The sequence below is a fragment of the Cydia amplana genome, chromosome 13 (genome assembly GCF_948474715.1).
Source record: "Cydia amplana chromosome 13, ilCydAmpl1.1, whole genome shotgun sequence".
Classification (NCBI taxonomy): Eukaryota; Metazoa; Arthropoda; class Insecta; order Lepidoptera; family Tortricidae; genus Cydia; species Cydia amplana.
In genome coordinates this window covers 15063322-15085949 of record NC_086081.1, presented here as the reverse complement: position 1 = coordinate 15085949, position 22628 = coordinate 15063322, and the positions used below count along the sequence as shown (strand labels likewise).

General features: G+C 40.2%; 2 protein-coding genes across 3 annotated transcripts; one reads left to right on the top strand and one right to left on the bottom strand.

Annotated features, from left to right (window-relative positions):
- The first annotated feature begins 8843 nt into the window (after positions 1 to 8843).
- Positions 8844 to 15635, top strand: LOC134653531 (uncharacterized). 2 transcript variants are annotated; one of them, XR_010097262.1, is made up of 2 exons: positions 8844 to 10112; positions 15149 to 15289. XR_010097262.1 is itself a non-coding variant. In XM_063508907.1 (2 exons), exons 1-2 carry the CDS (start codon positions 11396 to 11398, stop codon positions 15495 to 15497), a joined length of 441 nt encoding a protein of 146 aa, XP_063364977.1. In that variant the 5' UTR covers positions 10734 to 11395; the 3' UTR covers positions 15498 to 15635. The 2 variants fall into 2 exon arrangements, 1 of the variants encoding a protein (XP_063364977.1); XM_063508907.1 differs by lacking the exon at positions 8844 to 10112 and adding an exon at positions 10734 to 11487 and having other exon boundaries at positions 15149 to 15635.
- Positions 15636 to 15767: 132 nt separating this feature from the next.
- On the bottom strand, positions 15768 to 17088 carry LOC134653532 (uncharacterized). The gene has a single exon (XM_063508908.1). The coding sequence runs from the start codon at positions 17073 to 17075 to the stop codon at positions 15804 to 15806; it is 1272 nt and encodes a 423-aa protein (XP_063364978.1). The 5' UTR covers positions 17076 to 17088; the 3' UTR covers positions 15768 to 15803.
- Positions 17089 to 22628: the final 5540 nt, after the last annotated feature.

Genomic DNA, 22628 nt, shown 5'->3' with positions numbered 1-22628 from the left:
TAAAAAACCAACCTAAGAAGAGAAATAAATAAAGGAATAATAATATTCTTTATTTCAGACCAGGTCCATAATTATACATTTAAATTAAATTTAAATTAAATTAAATTAAATGAGTTTAAATTAGATTAAATTAGATTAAATTAGATTAAATTAGATTAAATTAGATTAAATTAGATTAAATTAGATTAAATTAAATTAAATTACATTAGATTAAATTAAGTTAGATTAAATTAAATTTACAAATTTACATACAGTATATTGGCTTGCCTGTCAGTACATGTATCATATGGCAATGGTTCATGTACTGACAGTCAAACCTTGACGCAAATGCCCTCAGGATAATGTTAGAGCTGTTCCGCACCCTACGCGACAGGGATGTGCACCGCTTCCGCATTGTGGTGTAGAAACAGTCTACCCTAGCGTCAGCAAACATCCCCGATGCGCTGCAGTAGCGAGACAGCCCCATCATCATCCTGAAGGCATTGTTGTACTGTACACGGAGGGCGTTGTACTGTTTCTGCGTATATGAGATCCACAGGCTGCTCGTGTAAAATGTTGTACAAAAGGCTCTAAAGAGACTTACCTTAACTTCAGCAGAGCACCGAGCAAACCTGCGGGCCACCATGTTTGCCCTAACAGACAACGCCCTCCGCTCTCGCTCAATATCGGCATCGTCTTTCAAGTCAGAGGTAACCACATGGCCAAGATACTTAAAAGATTCTACCCTATTCAAAGGAGTACCATATAAACAAATAGGCGGCACAGGTGGCAGGTCTTTACCTCTGACTTGAAAGACCATGCATTCGCTCTTTTTTATATTGTACAGTAGGCCGTGACTTGTAGCATATTTCTCACAGATGCCAAGCAGCTGCCCAAGGCCACATGGAGAGGCACTCAACAGCACCATGTCGTCAGCGTAGCTTAAGTTGTTGAGACATATGTCATCGATGTGGCAGCCGACATGAGTGCTGCTGAGCTCCTCTATTAATGCATTTACATACAGGTTGAAGAGCTTGGGTGAGGAGACACCCCCTTGCCTCACCCCGCACTCCAACCTGTATGGATCCGAATATGCGTTTGACCATCTCACCACGTTGACCTGGTTAACATACCAGAACTTGAAAAGGTGATAAAGCTCAGTAGGCATATTGATAGTTTTTAGCTTCTGCCATAGTATATCATAATTAACCAGGTCGAACGCTTTAGAGAGGTCAAGAAAACACGCATACACGGCCGTGTTTCGATCCGTATAGTACTTGACTGTCTGCTTTAAGCACAAGATAGCTGTTTCTGTTGATAGGCCCGGCCTGAAACCGAATTGGTTGTGATGTAGATTTAGGTATTTATCAAGCTGGGTGCTGAGCAGACTGTCAAGTACCTTAGCGGTCACAGTTGCCAATGAAATCGGCCTATAGTTGTTTTTATCACTTATATCACCGCCTTTGTTTTTAACTATTGGCACAACCACAGTTTTCATGAGAGCATCCGGCAAGTAAGAATGACTCATGCAAAGGTTAAATAATAAGGCCAGTAGTCTAGGCAGGTGAGAGCCAGCATACTTAAGGTGTTCTATGCTTAGGCCGTCGTGTCCAGGAGATTTCCCCCGCGCCATCGATTGAATTACTGCATGAACGTCTTTCGCATTAAATCTAGCTGTAATTTCCTGTCCACGCGGCCATTCCTCACTTTTTGATGGCGATGCCACCAAAGGTGACGATATAGTGAAATGAGATTTAAATATGCTGGCTATACTGTTATGGTCGCTGATGCCATTAATACTTGCCGGCAGACTAGGTTTGCCATTCAGCCTCTTAGTTGATTTCCAAAAGCTACGAAAGTCATGATTTTTATGATGACTTGCCAAGATGTCCATTTTTATTTGTTCGCTATGGTTTTGACACCACTTCAAACGCTGTTTAAAAACATTACGGCTACTTTGCATGTCATCATAAACGCGTCCGGCTTTAGGTTTTCCATACCAAACCCATAACTTAAATTTATCCCTAGCCTCAAAATGCGCCGCACGGACATATTTGTTCCATCCAATTACTACTGGCTTCTTTTTAAAGGCACGTTTCAAAGAATAACAACTAGTGGCCGCATCGGCCAAAACCTCTATTATATTAAGATATAATGCATTTATAAGTTTTTTGTGACTGTTGTTATCACAACAACGGTCACCGCAAGATGTAAAGTCATTTGAATAATCAATCCGGCCAAGCCGCTCATGACAAATTTTGTTATACAGATCTACTTGTTCGGGGTTTCTTTCCCCCCAAATTATCTTGTTAGTCACAGGCTTTATTTCGTATAATAACTCGGACCCAATATTACCAAGGTTACATTTAATACAGAGAGGATAGTGGTCTGACCATATTACATCATATTTAAAGCTAACATTTACAATTGTTTTCGTGGCAGACTCCGTCGTCAAAATGTGGTCTAGCCAACGGTTCAGGCGGAGTATGTCACTTTCTTAGGACGTCACATTCTCAGTTCGTCACTTTCTGACTTTGTCACTTTCTGAGATCGTCACATTCTGAGTTCGTCACTTTCTGAGATCGTCACATTCTGAGTACGACACTTTCTGAGGACGTCACTTTCTGAGTACGTCACATTCTGAGAACGCCACTTTCTGAGGACGTCACTTTCTGAGTTCGTCACTTTCTGAGTTCGTCACTTTTTTAGCATAGGTACGATTTAACAGTATAATATACCTGCACGAAAGATGTATACTGCCAGCAACCAGATTAATAGCTGTTTGACATACGGTCGCTTTTATATCCTACATACCAATACCAATCTCTGTTTGCCTTACGCCTGACTCGTAGAGAATTCCATTTGGCAAAACGTCCTATGTGTCGTGCAATAAAGTGAAAATAGAGAAATAAATAATAATAAAAAACAATCTAATTATGTTTCAATCAGAGTATTTAATTCAGAATAAGTACTTAGAAACTACAAGCACCAAAACATTTAGCCACAAATTGGAGTTAGGCCGGCAACAGCTTCAATTCAATACACATAAATGTATCGCACAGTAGGAAAGGAACCATGATTTTATCATTCTCCGCTGTGATTAGCTCGTGAAGGTATCACGGCAAGCTCGCTGACACCAGTAGAAGGTCATAATTCCAACATATTTACATTTAAACGGACTGTCGCTCCTTTCGTGACAACATATTCTTCAGCATACCGCGTCATGTCTCCATAAACTCAAACGTCTTTTTTTTCTGATGATAGTGTAAATTTTGGATACCTATCTGCGTATAAAAATCAGCATTGCAGTTTTGTTTCAGACAATATTTCTTCTCGTGTCATCTGTGGAGAATAGGCGTCAATGGATTTTTTCTTCAAAGCGTTGCCGAATTTCAGAATATATGTTCAGCCATCAATCACTTCTGCGTATGGAGTGATCCATACTCTCATAGTTCTCATGTTCTTTATTTGTTTGTTTTCTTCCTATATAGGTTACACGATGAATTTTTAAATTATTATTACATTATACTTTTAGCCTGACAATAGAAATCTAGCATGTCGCCGATTTGACAACGCTGATTTTTTTTCTATTTAAAATGCGAAACTACAAAAAGGTTACATATAGTTTGAGGACTGTCTCATTTCAAACATAGACAGAGATAATCATACTATCTTTGTCTTACTCTAGTACAGTCACCAGCATAAATATATGACTGTGGGCAGCCGTGCAAAAATATCTGATGCTCCATTGGAGGCATAAGTACATGACGAGTATAGAGGTATTTTTATGATTTTAACGTTAAGTAACGTTACTTTATAATGTGAATTGGTAACGTTAACAAGCCCTGATGACGACACTACCTCGGTAAAAATATGTGATGCTTTGTGGCCGGCAAAAATATCGTTAGTCTTTATCCGCATAAATATCGGATCGGGTCGCTTAAAAATATTTGATTACTTATAAAAATCAAAATTATCTGATTACTCTCATCTGGCATAAATATCTCTCCACTGTGAAAGCAAATACATCGGATGGACGACGGACCGCCTATTATAATATCTGACACGTTGGAAAATCACAAATATGTTACCGACCTTCAAAAACGAACCATACATGTTTGGTATAGAGCCGTAAATTGTATGAAGTGATTTGACAATTCACGAAAAGAGTGCAGTCTTGTCATTGTATATGTCTGTCTCACATTATATTCTATCATCGATTTGACGGAATAAAATGGATATAATTTTTTTGTAAATTTGAACGTATTGCAATCATATCATGAATCTAGTATATAACTGGATCTGGCATGAGGGGTGGGGGAAATGACCGAACGGGATAGTCTTATGTATCATTCAGTAGGAGTAGCAGCGAAAGCACTATTATTGTTTGTCCTTGTCACAGTCCACAAGTTGACTTCTTTATCATCCTTTTTTATGTAAGAAGGAGGTTTATTAGTTTTATTACACATCTTCTATTAAAAGTCTACCTGAATTATGTCACAATTTAAAATTGCAAATGAAATACGTGAGACAGACATATGCAATGACAAGTCTGCACTCTTTTCGTCAATTGTCAAATCACTTCATACAATTTAAGGCTCTATGCTATCCAGGTATGGTTCGTTTTTGCCGATTGATGACATACATATTTCATAATTTCGTGTCAGATATATAGGCGGTCCGTCTGCCATCCCATGTATTTGCATTCACAGTGGAGAGATATTTATGCCAGATGAGAGTAATCACATAATTTTGATTTTTATGAGGCGTCAAATATTTTTAAGCGACCCGATTCGATATTTATGCGGATACAGACTAACGATGTTTTTGCCGGCCACAAAGCATCACATATTTTTACCGAGGTAGTGTCGTCATATACTTATGCCTCCAATGGAGCATCAGATATTTTTGCACGGCTGCCCACAGTCATATATTTTTGCTGGTGACTGTACTAGCACCCAAAAGAAAAGGATGAGTATAGTTTGTATTGTTCTTATTTAATGACAAATTGGTTTAACCAACTATAATTTGATAATATGGTGCGCTAGCTTCGACCCGCGACTTCATCTGCGTTGAAATATGATGATAATAATTATAGCTGGTCAACCAAATCTTGTCAGTAAAAAAAGGCGCGAAATTCAAATTTTCTATGGGACGATATCCCTTCGCGCCTACATTTTTCAAATTTGCCGCCTTTTTCTACTGTCAAGATCTGGTTGACCAAGTATATGTCCTTCCCCGGGCCTCAAATCTTGGGGAACGAAAATTTGATTATTTTTGCGCTATGACGTACGGTTTAGGAGATACAGCATTATAAAGTTTTTTTTGTTTTCTTTTTATTTATTTTTTTATTTTTTTTTTTATATTAATTAGGGATTTCTTACAGAGGAATGAACATTTTATTATTTTTGCACTACGACGCACGGTTTAGGAGATACAACCCATAAACCTTTTTCTTACTTTTTTGTTTTTTGTTTTTCGTGTTTTTTAAACATCACTTTGAGGTTTCAAAGGGGAACGAAAATTTGATTATTTTTGCGCTACGACGCACGGTTTAGGAGATACAGCATTATAAAGTTTTTATTTGTTTTTATTTCTTTTTTTGTTTTTTTTTTTTAAATATTAATTAGGGGTTTCTTACAGAGGAATGAACATTTTAATATTTTTGCGCTCGGTTTAGAAGATACAACCCTATAAACATTTTTCTTTCTTTTTTTTTCGTGTTTTTTAAATATTACTTAGGGGTTTCAAAGGGGAACGAAAATTTGATTGTTTTTGCGCTACGACGCGAAGGACCTAATTATTGTTTATAAATCATCATCATCATCATTATTTCCACGCAGATGAAGTCGCGGGTCGAAGCTAGCGCAACATATTATCTACAGTCCGTTAACTCTAACCTTCGGATTTCAGAAAGATACTTACATCGGGTATCGGCGGTAACACGCGAAGGTGATACTGCTATTCTGCTTTCTTACTCACTCACAAAAAGTTTTAAACTTACCGCAAAAAGTTAGGGATACCTATTGTCTCAATGTAAAATAAGCCCTAATTGAATGACGTTATGCTTAATACTTGGTTGATGACTATATTGCTATTTGACTTTTTGTCATATTCTATATAAAATAGAATCAGAATTTGAAAGCAGAACGTCACACCGTCATTTACTACTTCTGGCTGAAATTATATAGAGTGGTAATAACAGTCACATTTTTTTTTGTAGGTAAGTAAGTATATTTTATAGTTTGTGTTTTTTATTTTATCTCTAGTTTTAATTCAAATTTACTTTAAAATAAAAGAATAAATTAAAACAATAATTTTAAATTTAATTTGTAAATATACAGTAAGTACTTAAAAGTCACATATTTTAATGAATTTAAATATTTACTTACCTACTAGTTATGGTGGTATTAACTACTCTATACAAGGTGGTACAAACCTCGATGTCCAAAAATTTTTTTTAGATTCTTCACTACGTGGGCTATCAGATTACTAATTTGGGAACTTTCCACCTCGGTTCCTTTGACCGGCGACTATGTCAAATTATGATGTTATTATGGTGTTAAGGTCCCTTTTTAGAGTTTTTCGTAAATAACTCTTGAACGGTGGCCCGTAGCAAAAAATGTTCTACTACATAAGTAATCCATATAAAATTTCCTACAAAAAAGATTCAGTACACTTTTTCGCTAGGATCAATGTTTTAAAATATATTAAAGTGGGAAAGTCACGTATAATTTATTCCAAGGTTGTTATTTTTTAGTTTTTCGTAAATAACTAGTAAACGGTAGCCCACAGCAAAAAAATATCTTTTACGTAAATAATCTATTTGAGATTTCTTATAAAATAAATGCTACTTTTTTTCGCTAGAATCAACATTAAAAAATATATTTTCTATTACGCGATTACGTCCGATTTTACCCGAAAAACGAATTTCATTCTGAGAGTTAACGGACTCTAAGTATAGTTGGTCAAACCAATTTGTCATTAAATAAGAACAATACAAACTGTACTCATCCTTTTCTTTTGGGTGCTAGTACTAGAGTAAGACAAAGATAGTATGATTATCTCTGTCTATGTTTGAAATGAGAGAGTCCTTTGACAGACTACTTATATATAACCTTTTTGTAGTTTCGCATTTTAAATAGAAAAGAAATCAGCGATGTCAAATCGGCGACATGCTAGATTTATATTGTCAGGCTAAAAGTATAATGTAATAATAATTTAAAAACTCATCGTGTAACCTATACATATAGGAAGAAAACAAACAAATAAAGAACATGAGAACTATGAGAGTATGGATCACTCCATACGCAGAAGTGATTGATGGCTGAACATATATTCTGAAATTCGGCAACGCTTTGAAGAAAAAATCCATTGACGCCTATTCTCCACAGATGACACGAGAAGAAATATTGTCTGAAACAAAACTGCAATGCTGATTTTATACGCAGATAGGTATCCAAAATTTACACTACCATCAGAAAAAAATACGTTTGAGTTTATGGAGACATGACAGAAGATGCTGAAGAATGTTGTCATGAAAGGAGCGGCAGTCCGTTTAAATGTAAATATGTTGGAATGACCTTCTACTGGTGTCAGCGAGCTTGCCGTGATACCTTCACGAGCTAATCACAGCGGAGAATGATAAAATCATGGTTCCTTTCCTACTGTGCGATACATTTATGTGTATTGAATTGAAGCTGTTGCCGGCCTAACTCCAATTTGTGGCTAAATGTTTTGGTGCTTGTAGTTTCTAAGTACTTATTCTGAATTAAATACTCTGATTGAAACATAATTAGATTGTTTTATTATTATTACTTATTTCTCTATTTTCACTTTATTGCACGAAACATAGGACGTTTTGTCAAATGGAATTCTCTACCAGTCAGGTGTAAGGCAAACAGAGATTGGTATTGGTATGTAGGATATAAAAGCGACCGTATGTCGAACAGCTAATCTGGTTGCTGGCAGTATACATCTTTCGTGCAGGTATATTATACTGTTAAATCGTACCTATGCTAAAAAAGTGACGAACTCAGAAAGTGACGAACTCAGAAAGTGACGTCCTCAGAAAGTGGCGTTCTCAGAATGTGACGTACTCAGAAAGTGACGTCCTCAGAAAGTGTCGTACTCAGAATGTGACGATCTCAGAAAGTGACAAAGTCAGAAAGTGACGAACTCAGAATGTGACGATCTCAGAAAGTGACAAAGTCAGAAAGTGACGAACTCAGAATGTGACGTCCTAAGAAAGTGACATACTCCGCCTGAACCTAGCCAACGCCTAGCCCCGTTAGCCTCGCTGATAAAACTGTAGGTATTTGATCTCAACCCTAACGTTTCTATGTCCGCACAGGTCCACTTTTGTTCGGAACAAAAATTTATCATTTCGTTATAAAATAACTCGTCCGGATGAGCGTTAAAGTCTCCTAGTATGAACGCCGAACGGACATCCTCATTAATAATAGTAGCACTCACCAGGCTAAGGCAATCCGTAAATTCTACTAAGTTCACCGTTTTATCCGTAGGCATGTAAACACTGAACACAAGTAACGATTCTCGAGGGAGGTTAATTTTTATGGCACTTACGCGCGCGTTATCACACTGCACAATAGAAACGTTGGGAAACACACTCTTATTCCACATCAGCGCGACACCGCCATACGGTCTTCCACGAAGCATGCCAACCGTGGCGTCCATCGCCGAGGTTCCAGTATATCCAAACCTTGTGTCTATCTCAGCTAAGTAATGTATATCGTCAGGCCGCAACCAGGTTTCTTGCAAGGCGATGACATCCGAAGTCTGACACAATTGACGTATAGAATCCACTGACCGCTTTACGTTCTTACAATTAAAGCTTACTGTCTGCGCCGCTGCTTACAACGTCATCAGACGAGCGCGGGGGTGAGGAACCCCCGCCACCAGCCTGCAGCGCGCCCGCTATTCCTCCTATTTGCCTCAGGTCGCCGGACCGAGCACACGCGGCCGCGACCCATATTACCATACATTTTTTCATACTTTGTAATACCTAGCTATTAAAGGCTAAGTCCTATATTAAATCTTCGTTCTTCATTTATTAACCTTATGTGCGCTCGCACATAATTTGGCGCCCCCGGGTGGGCGCGGACATCAAAACGCCAAGCCGAAACGTATAACTCGCGCCGCGACACGCCACGACACGCCCATGTGTCGCCGACCCGACTGCGGACTTCCAGCCAAGAATCTTCCATCCTAACTGCCCGAAGCTCGTCAATCACGCCAAGAACTACAGCGGTCAAGAATACGACGGGACCTGGACGAGTTAGCAACCACTCGAGAAGAAATTCGTGCGCCGGAGACGTGGCGTCTAGGTACAAAGGTCGGCCGGACGGTGGACACTGCGCCGCACGCTTGGATCATCCTTACAAGGAGAGTGCCGTGAGCTTACCCATCTTATCCTTCTTTTATTCCCCCTCAGTTTGAGCATATAAAGGCGATAGCACTTCATCATAACGTGTGTGAACTTAGTACATCCTTCTTGCATCATTTATGACCATATTAGCCATCTTCATTGATTATTGCATCGTAATTTAATCCTATAAACTATAAACGCATCTTATCAATTGTTATTTTGCATAAAAACGCTACTTTGCTTCTTAAGCTGTTTGCACCGCCACATGTGCTTAATGGCAGCTCTTCTTTGAAAAGTAGCTACATCGTGATTAATCTGTACTTTCTTACAGCATCCTACAATTTAAATAGCGATTTATTGCATCTTACGTAGTCATCTGTTTGCCCATTTATTTATTTTGCGCAAATATTTTCCTTAATCGTCTTATACAAGATACCTATTTTCTGCCTGCCAATTCTACGCCGTCTTCTAGCATACTTTTTCATGCGCCTTTAAATACAAAGCATAAAATCAAGCCTTACGTCTTATTTTACATTCATTTAATTTCACAAATCCCTGCTTCGCACTTCGCTTCATGCTTACGCTCGCATAACCAATATTTTCTTCATACGCATTTCAGTGATACACTGCCCCGGGAACGAACCCGCTTCGAGGCTGCATCACACCAGCGCGTGCGCAACCGGCGCAGTGCTCCGTCGCCGCCACCTGGCCGGCCGCATTCCAGAGCGCGATAACAATAAGGAGCGTAAGCCGTTTTTTGCAATTTTAGTTATCTTAACATTCTAACGGTAATTTATTCAACTTGCTTACTTATCTTATTGCCGTAATAAGTTATTTCATTGATTGCATATTTTTATTGTTTGACGTTTATAACTACATTTAAAACATGACAAATACTAAACCTGCTTCCCCACTGTCCCTTACGATACCACAGTTAACGACGGAATCGTTAGATGTTCTCAAGGTCAAACGGAGTTCCGTGAAGGGACAGATAACCAAATTCACTCGGTTTTTGGACAGTTTTGACAGGGATGCCACCTTAACTTCTGTTCAAATCAATGAATTAACTTTAAAGTTGAATAAATTCCTAGAACTTAGCAACAGATTTGAGGTCATGCAAACTCGTATAGAGGTCTTGAATGAAGACAACCTCGCGGATGAACTTGTCGAAAGGGACAATATTGAGGAAAGTCTTCATCTTGCCATCGCCACAGCCCAATCTATCCTTGAGGTAAGTAAACCTAGGGAGACTTTTCATGACGCCGACCAAGATTCATCCTCAAATTCACACCGGTGCCATGATCATGACTCTTTAGGTTTTAAATTGCCATTAATTCAAATACATAAATTCGATGGCACTTTCTTTAAATGGCTCGAATTCCGTGACACTTACGAGTCTCTTATTCATAAAAATGACCGGATCAAGGCAATACATAAGTTTCATTATTTAACTTCATACCTTGAAGGTGAAGCAGCGCGCGTCATTTCGAATTTAGAAGTATCAGCTGACAATTATTCTGAAGCATGGGACCTTTTGTGTGATCGATATAATAATAATCGTCAACTTATAACTAATCATCTTAACTCTTTATTTAGCATCGAACCTTTGCAGCGCGAATCAGACAAGGCACTTAGGTATCTTAGTGACCACGTGACCAAAAATTTGCGGGCGTTAAAGACGCTCGGCCAGCCTACCGATCAGTGGGACACAATCATCATACATATGGTTACAACGAAGTTGGACCAAGCTACTCGTACAAAATGGGAAGAACATCGTAATAATTTACTCGAACTACCCTCTTTAGATGAATTCAAAAAATTCTTAAAATCTCGATCTGATGTTTTGGAATCTTTGTATAGGTCCAAAAGGGATAAACAAGTTAAGCCTCAATTAAAGTCAGAAATGCCTCAAAGCAAATCCTTTGCCATTTCAGCTACTGAAAAGACACCGCGACCGTGCGTCGTGTGCCAGGGGAAGCATCGCATCTTCGATTGCAAGGTCTTCAGCAGTCTGACGACCGACGAGAAATGGGCCCAGGCTGCAAAGCTCAAGCTCTGCTTCAATTGCTTGCGCCCGGACCACGACACGGCGCGCTGTCGACTGGGAGGATGTCGCGTATGTAAGAGGCGTCACAACACATCCCTACACAAACACACCACTAACACACCCACATCGCCAGCTTCTGTTAGCCCCTCTGGCGACAACAATGGTGGTGCTGAGGCATCTCCATCTCCCTCTTCTTCTGCAGTCATGTCAGCAGTATCCTCGTCTGCGGTCTTGCTAAGTAGTGCTATAATAGATATTGTTAATCCGCTTACGAATCAAGTAGAAACAGTGAGGGCAATGGTTGACAATGGTAGTATGATCTGTATGATTACTAATGACTTAAAACAGCGTCTTCAGCTGACTTCTCATCGTTCCAATGAAAACATCACGGGCGTCATGGACACCCCTATTAACATCATTCCAGAGCGCTGCTCTGCCCTTATAAAATCAAGGCAGAGTACATACGCTTGTGATCTCGATTTTGTAGTAGTTCCTCGTGTAACTCAACTTCTTCCTGAGAACCTCATATCTGTGAATCATCTTAATATACCATCATCAATTAAATTAGCAGACCCGACATTTAATCAGCCTTCGCAAATTGACGTCTTATTGGGCGCTGAAGTTTTCTGGGACATCATTGGTACAGAGAAGCGCCGTCTAGGGGACAAGCTTCCCATTCTTTACAACTCCGAGTTTGGTTGGTTAATAGGAGGCCGCATGCCAACTAAGGGCAAGACTGTAAATAAAACGATTTCGTGCAATTTCGTGGCCACCCAGAACGATACTGACCTAGACTCACAACTTCAAAAATTCTGGGAGTACGAAGATTTTCCCAAGCACCATGAAGCTAAACCCATTTTAACTGAAAGTGAATCGCACTTTGTTGAGAATACAACTCGTTTAGAAAATGGTAAATTTTGTGTTAGGTTGCCCCTTATTGACACTCCCGATTGTCTGGGCGACTCATACTTCTTTGCAAAAAAGCGCTTTCTTAGCTTAGAAAAACGTCTTAATCAAAACCCGGAGCATAAGAAAATGTACTCTGATTTCTTGCAAGAGTACCGCGATCTTGGTCATCTTTCTGACGCTATTGTAGAGAGGCCTCACACCTCATTCTTTGTGCCCCACCACTCTGTTTTAAAGAGCTCGAGTGAATCTACCAAATTACGCGTAGTCTATGACGCCTCAATGCGCACGAAGTCAGGTTACTCTATAAATGACCTACAAATGGTGGGGCCAAACATACAAGATTCCTTGTTCAACATTTTATTGAGATTTCGTCACTATAGGTACGTTTTGTCAGGTGATATTGAAAAGCAATATAGACAAATCGTTATGAACGAGCTAGATCGCGACCTACAGTTGATTCTTTGGCGGGAGAACGAATCTCTTCCTATTAAAACGCTTAGACTCAATACTGTGACTTACGGTTTTTCCAGTGCCAGTTTCTTGGCAGCCAGATGCTTGTGGCAGCTCGGTGAGGAGTCAGTTGATTCAGCTACTAAAATGATAATCCAAAACGACTTCTATTGCGATGATTTACTCACCGGGGCTGATGAAGAGTCTGATCTACTTAATATTAAACAAGCCGTGTCTAATTCGCTGTCTCTAGGTTGCTTTAACTTACGAAAATATAGGTCGAATTCTCAACTTCTGATTGATTCTGAGCTAGGAAATATGCAAAATGATAATCTCGTACTGAGTCAATCACTTCATACGTTAGGATTGCTATGGAGTCCTACGCAAGACACACTTCATTTTAATATTAACGACAATAGTTCCTCATCTGATAAAGTAACTAAACGGTCGATTTTGTCCACGACATTTAAGATATTTGACCCTTTGGGCCTTTTGACCTTGTGCACTGTCAAACCCAAAATTCTCTTACAGAAACTTTGGTCCCTTAAATTAGACTGGGACACTCCAGTGCCGCCTGAAATTCAGCGCGCCTGGGCACACTTCATAGATAACATAAAATACCTAAAGCTTCTTACTGTGCCTAGGAACATATTTGATAACAGTGACTCACCTTCATTTATTGAGCTTCATTCCTTCTCTGACGCCTCGCAGGCTGCGTTTGGCGCCTGTATATATATCAAAGCCACCTTTTCCTCGGGCAAACAAACTGTAAATTTGCTCTGCTCTAAATCACGCGTGAGTCCGACACGTTCTGCGACTATACCGAGACTGGAACTTGCTGCGGCGCTTCTTGCCAGTCGCCTAGCTTCGACGGTAAGCAAAGCGTTGCGCAAGCCTATAGCACGCTGTACTTACTGGTCCGATTCCAGTGTAGTATTAGCATGGATTAATACATGTCCCTCAAAATTAAAAACGTACGTCGCAAATCGTGTCGTAGCTATTCAAGAGCTCACCGATAGCTCGGCGTGGCGCCATGTCCCCACAGCTCAGAATCCTGCCGATCTTGCATCTCGTGGGATCGACCCTCAGCATGTACAGTCTCAACAGTTGTGGTGGCATGGCCCTTCTTATCTTCTAGAGCCCGAGGAAAATTGGCCAGTCCTTAATACTAACCATATGGCCCAGGCCTTACCTGAGCTTAAAACAACGGTCTCTTCATTTTTGACCAACGTAGTAGAAAACAAAGACGACGATGCTCTCATAGATTTCAACAAATACTCACAATTGAGTAAGCTTAAAAGGGTTATTGCCTATGTTTTACGCTTCATCAATATTAAATGTAAAAAACAATCTACGAAGGGCCCGCTAAGTGCAACAGAACTTGAAAATGCTTTAACTGTTTTGGTGAAGTTGTCACAACAACAATCATTCTCTGTGGATTTACCCGCACTTGTAAATAACAAAAAACTAAGCCCTAAATCACGTCTCATTGCATTAGCTCCATTTGTTGACTCTCAGGGGATCCTGAGAGTAGGGGGCAGGCTAGGTAAATCTAGATATGATTTTTCGGTGAAACATCCCATACTTCTTTGTTCCAAACACACACTCACAAAACTAATTTTCACTAACGAACACAAACGCCTCTTGCATGCGGGACCTCAACTCATGTTGGCATCCGTGCGTGAGCAGTTCTGGCCCATTGGGGGTAGGGACTTAGCACGACGCACGGCTCACAAATGTGTCATTTGCATTCGGCAATATGGCCGAACAATGTCCAATATAATGGGTAATTTGCCATCACAACGAGTCACGCCCGGCTTCCCATTTTCTACTGTAGCTGTCGATTTCGCAGGTCCATTTTTGATCACTGATCGGCGAGGCCGTGGCTGTAAGATAACAAAATGTTATCTATGTCTCTTCATCTGTCTTAGATTTAAATGTGTACATTTGGAGGCAGTGAGTGAACTTTCTAAAGACGCCTTCATATTGTCCCTGCGCCGCTTCATTTCGCGTAGGGGTAAGCCAAAAGAAATCTACTGTGACAACGGCAAAAACTTTGTTGCCGCTGCCAAAGAGATTAATGTCTTTTTTAAACAAAATTTTGGCCCTATTTTAGAGTTTGCTGGTGATCACAATATTGAATTTAAATTCTCCCCGGCTTACGCTCCTAATTTTAACGGCTATGTAGAGGCTGGCATTAAATCAGCAAAATTTCATATTAAGCGCATTTTAGGGAACACGCACCTCACTTTTGAGGAGCTTTCGAGTTTATTTGCTCAAATTGAGGCTGTCCTTAACAGTCGTCCTCTATGCCCCCTCTCTTCCTCTCCCAACGACTATGCAGCGCTCACACCCGGGCACTTTCTCCTTGGCAGGCCACTGACGTCGCTTCCGGCCCCGGACCTGACAGAAGCCAACACTCGCAACCTGGACCGCTTCAATCGGCTGGAGCAGATAAGGCAGCACTTCTGGAAGCGGTGGCAGTCCGAGTACGTCATGGAGCTGCAGCAACGTTCCAAATGGAAAACGCGTGCCAGGGATCTGCAGCAGGGAGACCTAGTACTAATAAAAGACGAGAATCAACCCCCACTTCTATGGCGTCTGGGCAGAGTGGTGAAACTTCATACTGGCTCAGACGGAGTACCACGGGTCGCAGATATTGACACCGTGCGGGGAGTTATCAGACGGGCTCTGAACCGCATATGTCTTTTACATGATTCTTGAAAGCAGGGCTTTCAAGGGCCCCCAGCATGTCTGCGCCGCTGCTTACAACGTCATCAGACGAGCGCGGGGGTGAGGAACCCCCGCCACCAGCCTGCAGCGCGCCCGCTATTCCTCCTATTTGCCTCAGGTCGCCGGACCGAGCACACGCGGCCGCGACCCATATTACCATACATTTTTTCATACTTTGTAATACCTAGCTATTAAAGGCTAAGTCCTATATTAAATCTTCGTTCTTCATTTATTAACCTTATGTGCGCTCGCACACTTACTAACTGTACCAATCCATTGGCACTATTACGTTGTTGGTTATTTGTTTTTTCCATTATGAATGCTATAATGTGCGCCGTCAACAGATAACTTTCTGTTCGTAGTGCCTTGTCTAAAATGCACAAATCTCTTAAATACTATGCCTTGCGGCCATATTTTAGCATCCAGGAACACAGACTCTTTGCTTTCCGACACGAAAAACTTGTATGCATTATGAGAGTTTTTTCTAATATTCAGTTTTTCTAGCGTTATGTTTTCCTGTGTTTTGTCCTTGACATAGTTTATAATATCGGATTCAAGGCAATCTTTGTTTACATTTGAGATAAAAATTGGTATTTTCCTTTCGGCCGCCCTAAACTTAACATTGTTTTCCGCATCGCAGGCTAAGCCTCGTTTTCCCGCATAGCGGTAATTCGGTTTATTACGTTTATAGGTCTTTGTAATCCATTCACCGTTTTCACTATTATTGTCGTGGTCGCGCGGGTAGCCGTTGCTATCTGTCGCCGCGCGGCGGGTATCCACACATTCCTTGGCCGCTTGCGAACACGGTTCAGCAATCTCCGGTAGATGAGGATGACTCACCCCAACGGATAATAACGGATTCGATGTTCCGATTTCATTGTTATTGGGACACTTTAATTGAATATTTTTGAGTGGCGATTGTTTCTTCGGAGTTAACTGGCTATTGTTTATATTATTATCATTATTTAGCGGTATAGTAGGAGATACTTGTGACGTGGAAGCGTTCTCTTTTTCTGAGTTTGTGGAGCAGTGGGATAGCCCAATTGGACCACTGTCATACAGCCAGGCTCCCCGTCTCGCATTCACCTTGTTAAACGGAGATTGCGGTATTGACGCACATTTCATGTTATTTAAATCCAAACGTAGCTCCTCAAGTTGATTTATTGTAGCATAAGAAGATTTTACTTGCGCAATATCATTTTGTATCTTAGCGAGATCTTTTAACAGTTTTGTACAATCGAAATGATCCACCGTTATTGGAGGTAAGTTCTCGAGTTTACGCGCAACGAACACGGGCACTTTATCTATTTCGACAGATCGTAGTAATGCCACTATGTCCTCCAAGTCTCGAACCTCCTTGCCACTGTTTTTTCGCGATATTTTGCGCTGATCGGTCGACACAGAATCAAACAATAAACATTTTGATTTTTTGATTTCTTCGCTAGAAAACGACGTTTTACAAAGGCGCACTAAGGTGTCGTCATCTATCACCGATAGTTTATTCTGTATGTAGCACAACAGCTCATCAATAACGATATTACACACGTTACATTTAACCACATTCGTCATTTTTACGAATTTCGTCTCGTACGAGCCGGCGAGACATCCGTTAGCGCACACAGCCGGTATCGATCGCTGCGCGCGCGTCACTGATAGATGGAGTATACTAAACAAACTCAATTTTAATATTTCAAAATGCGAAATGATGAGCTTTACTCGGTCGTCTGTACCGCTTAATCACAGATATACCTTGGGCGGAGACGCAATAATGAGGGTCGCCACGGTTCGCGATCTAGGAGTTCTGTTCGACTCGCAACTTAGTTTCCGAGAACATACCCTGAGCGTGGCCAAAAGAGCAGCACAAAAGTTAGGATTTGTGTTACGCAATTCCCAACATATGACATCGGCGGCGGTTAGAGCCCTTTACGCGGCCTTGGTTCGGAGTGGGTTAGAATCAAATGCCACAGTCTGGAACCCACACGAAGCAAAATATAGCCTAGTATTGGAGAAAGTACAAAAAAAGTACTTGCGAAGTTTGTACAAGAAGCAATTCACGAATTACCCTTATCTATATCCTACGCTATTCCTCCTGGGCGTACTCGGGTACGAGTCTCTGGAAGTAAGGCGATATCTAGCGGTAGTTAAGTTTGCATTAGGTATCATACGCAACAAAATAGAGTGTACGGGTCTGGTCGAAGAAGTGGTTAGACTGTACGCTCCCAACGCGCGGTCCCGCCTGCGCTCAGCGCCTCTCCTGGCATGCCCGCCGGCGCGCACCGCGCTGCAGCGACACGCGCCGCTCTCGACCGCACTCTCTGTGCTCAACTCCGTACTCAATGAAGACCCGCAAGGAGATCTGTTTCACTCTACATGGTATTGTTTTATTGAAAAATGTAAGAGATTAATAGAAAAATCCTAATCCTAATGTGGCTACTGCTACTGCTATTACATGTTTGTTAGAGATAGTTTTATGTATAATGTTTGACATAGTATATTAATATTTGTGACGCTTTGGCTTGTTAGCTGTAAGTTACAGATGTATATTGAAATAAACAAATAAACAAATAAACATACAAGTAGTGAGAAGTACAAAGGCGAACATATCAAGGGATCTCTTCCAGTTAACCTTTGAGTAGATGAGAGAGGAAAGTGAAAAGAGGGTGACGAATGCAGCAAAATGTACAACAAGGTACCAAAAAGATAAAGGATATAAATACATACAATATTTATAGGAAAAACATACATATATTACACAAAAAGGAATGGGGAAAATACACTAAAAATTGGGAAGAATTATAAAAATATTAAGCAACTATACAATAGAAATATTGACAAATTAATTAGCCAAATCAGATAACCATAGCTTCTTTAACGTGTATAATATGGATATTGTTGACGTACAGATGTAGTGCATAATTGTTTTCCATCGTATATTCTCGGACACGGTCGTATTTGTCTTGGTAAGTACTTCAGTCAACCTCAATACTTTTTGTACCGAGACTGACTGAAATAGCAAGACATGTTCGTACGTTTCCGTGAAAATACGATGGAAAATAATTATGCACTACATCTGTATCTAATAATGATGCCAAAGTTGTCAAACACGTCCAGAGACTTCCAGAGAGATATAATTATATTCACTTTGAGCAATTTTCACTGACAGCGAACTTTTTTGCGATGCCGTATTGCATGCGTGTCCTTCTAGGTCTAGAATAGAATTAAGTTATTTTAGTTAGGGTGCTGTTATAAAATGTTATATTACATCGTGTGATAGGGTCAGTTTGATAGTAGGTGTTATGTTGTATTAAGTCAAACGTTGGGGCATAGCTATGGTTAATATACACCAAATTATGTAAAACCATTTTCCATAATGTCAATACTTAGAGAGGAAAATGGGGACTACGTTTGTGTGGAGAAACGGCCGTCCCATTTCCTCATAAAAGTAGATACAAAACGAAAATTAAATAATAATATTTTTTTCAGTTATTACCTTTCGATAACCAAATTAAATAATCGAAATGAAAATCTACCGCCCACTCTGCGTTTGTTTACCAAATATCTTTCTTAAAAACCACATCAAAGACCATTTCCCGAAATTAAGATGAATTAAAAAACTGCTTTTCAGCCTAAAATCAAATTAGAAATCGGACGAAAAAATAACACAAAGGAAAATTGAGGAAAAAGATTGTTTGAAATACAAAATGGATTAGCTTTCTATACAAATCATGAGATCTGAAGGTTTTGGTGCAAATTGAGTTTGATTACGTAATTCTTGGGATTGCTATTTTTCGTTTTTCTCACAAAATCAAGAAATGGCTTCATTCTTCTAAAGTAAGGATGCGAAGCACGAAGAATTTTATCTCTATCGCACCTGCATAATTATGTATATTGCTGTCCCGCTGATGATGCCGGCGGCGGCGGCGGTCAATGTCACTGTGCGAGCAAGATATCAATTATGCGCGTGCGAAAGAAATTCATACACAATGTTTATTGTTACTGAATAAATAAATATGAATATATGAATATAGAGATAGGAAATGGCGGATCCATGGACGAAATTGTCTGTGCTTAGCATCCGTACTTTAACAACTGTACAATACGGTACAGGTGGAGCCAGAAGTATCTCAGCGAACGAGGTCCTATATACTAAATACATTTTTAATCTTAGGAGAGTAATAGCCTGTATGTAGATAATTTTGATCATCTATCATCTAAGTATCTTGCTCTTAAGAATCGCATAATAAGTAGGTAAATATATATTATATAAATATAATAACACTTTTAGTTAAATTCGTTTTTTGCCAAGCACTGGCCGTTTTGAAAGACGTTTCACGTCAAAACCCAACGTAACGGTACGGCGTAAACGTTCTCGAAAAGAAAAGTAATTTCGTCTCGACAATAAAAAGGCGCCGTAAACGAAAAAAATACATAAACACGTTCCGGTAGACATGTTTAATCCACCATCATCAACTGCATCTGCCGTCTGGAAATATGTGGCAGGTCGGCTGTTCGACTCGCTTACAGAGGATTTGATTTGGAAGAACCAGTGTGTTTTTCTTTAGCGATCGCACTGGTGTTCCGAAAGATCTCAAGTTCGAGTCTTGCCGGAAGTATTGAACTATTATTACTACGTATATAACTGGCACATAGAACCAGTATTTTGCGCCATGAGTTGATGTTTTGACAACAAACCATAGAAGCGGCACGTGAATCTCGCGACCTAAACGCGTAAGCGCCATGAATTTTACGGCGCTTACGACGTTTTGGTCGCGTGGTACAGGTTGCGATTGCGACAATTTTTTTGTTCAATTGGCAACAATTTTGGCCAAATAGGCTTATAAAAGATCATGAGACGGACCACGCTAATTAAGTTTTCATACCAAGTCAAGTATGGAACTTATCACAAGAGCCTACCTTATCTTATTCTACTTGAGGCGATAGCAGATATAGTGTAGGAATAGCATACTAGGTGATATAAAAATGGTGAATAAAATTGGAAATAAGCGGATACGGCCCGGTTGTAAAACCTGTATATTGTAAATAGGCCGTAAAGAGAACCGGATGCTGCAGACGACTTGGGGGTTGAAGGTAGATGGGAAAGTCGTTTGAAAAGGATGGTGGCCTCAGGGAGATTTGCAAATGGTTAAGACAGATTGACAAACAGATGGACTGAATAAGAAGAGGGTAGATGAGTGACACATCTAGTTTTAACTCAACTTGTCGCCAACTTAGGTATCAGATTGATAGATACATAGAAACGAAATACCTGACGAGGAAGCGGCTTTAAGTAGGTACCTAACTAGAAGCGATAACGAACTAGAATAACAATCCTAAGGTCCTACCTATACTACCTACTCAGTTCGACGTAATTATGTAATTTAAACCATGTTCAATTGGAATGTCAGAGTCGCTTTTGGTTTGTTTCGTTCAATTTTCAAACAACGCAAAACCAACTCTACTTCCTACAGTTAAGGTTCAAATTTCAGTGGCAAATTTTGGATGTTCGTTTGTATGACTGGGCCTTGGGAGGCTATAGCAGCCGGACTAGAGCTCAATTTATATGACCCACGGGACTACACCACTTGTCAATACTCGTACGTCGTACAATACTCGTCAGACCCGTTACAAAGTATGATTTAGAATGTCACCTCTGTTTTAAATATGAATTCTCTGGCTTCACCAGTTTCCCCTAGCACTTCTCGAGGGTAGTTTTAAAGCCCGCCCGGGAACGGGTCAGGTATGCCTTACACTTTATTTTGGACAGACTTATGATGGCTACTCAAATACCTACCCGGTATGGATGTTTTGAACAATAGACGGATGAACATAGTTCTATTGTTTATCAATGACTAGCGACCCGCCCCGGCTTCGCACGGGTTAACAAATTGTACATAAACCTTCCTCTTGAATCACTCTATCTATTAAAAAAACCCGCATCAAAATCCGTTGCGTAGTTTTAAAGATCTAAGCATAGATAGGGACAAACAGACAGCGGGAAGCGACTTTGTTTTATACTATGTAGTGATGATAATGATGATGATGAACGATAGTATGTACGCGTAGTGGGGCTCCGTCGACTCAGGGGACGAGACAATGATTTTCACGATTCACGATATGCCTAGGAATTTCATGATCTTCCTGATTTCACGATATATATGTAGGGTCGACTACAATGAGATGTATCCACTTTTTCACTTTATTACAATGCAGTAAGGTGAAAAAGTGGATACATCTCTTTGTCGTCGACTGTACCTACACGCAACACGGTACTAGTGATGGGTAGGACATCAATTTAAAATGAGTTTGTATGAGTACCTCATTTTCTAAAATGAGGTGTTACAATGTCTTACTTCAAATGAGGTGAGGTACTAGCATATTTTCAGCGTCAACTATTCCATTAATTCCAACAGCGACATTTTTTTTAAGATGTATGAAAGCTTGCTGCGCTTACGCTTGTTGTCTTTCGTGTTTAATTGTTAACGTGGTGACGCGATGCGATATTGAAGTACGTCGTGTGTCGGTCTCACTCCCTTTTTGGGTATTTCTAATTCATTGTTTCATTTTGAAAGGATTTTTGAGGGGTTCATGTCACAGAGAGGCTGTGAGTGGTACAAACTCAACGCATTTCTCGGTGGACCTTTTGTCGTTGCAATAAGGTTTGTAGTTCGGCAGTTGACAGTGTGGATCATTACTCGTTTCTTCATTTGAGACATTTGAGTTTTGAGTGTCGGCGAGCAGGCGAGCACCTAGCGCTTCGCGCGATCCAGGGACTCTGTTGCGAGTTGTGAGGAGTGTGTGAGTTTTGACGGTCGCGAGACTCGCGAATGAATTTGAACGGATAAGAGTTTTTTTTTTGAAATTTGAAGTGTGTGAATGATTTGTGTGGCAAGAGGTGTTTGTGATGCGCGCGAGTAAATGAGTAAAATGAATAGAGGAGTGAAGTAAGTAAAATTTCTGCGGTACGAAGTACTGCAACAAATTAACAAAATGAGTGGTACAAATGAGGTGCCTCACGAGTGAGCGCCTCAACACTACACGGTACAACGACTTTTGAAACCGAGTATTCAGAGATACATTGCTACAAACTCAGAATTAACGACGAAAAAGCTTACTCGCCCGTTA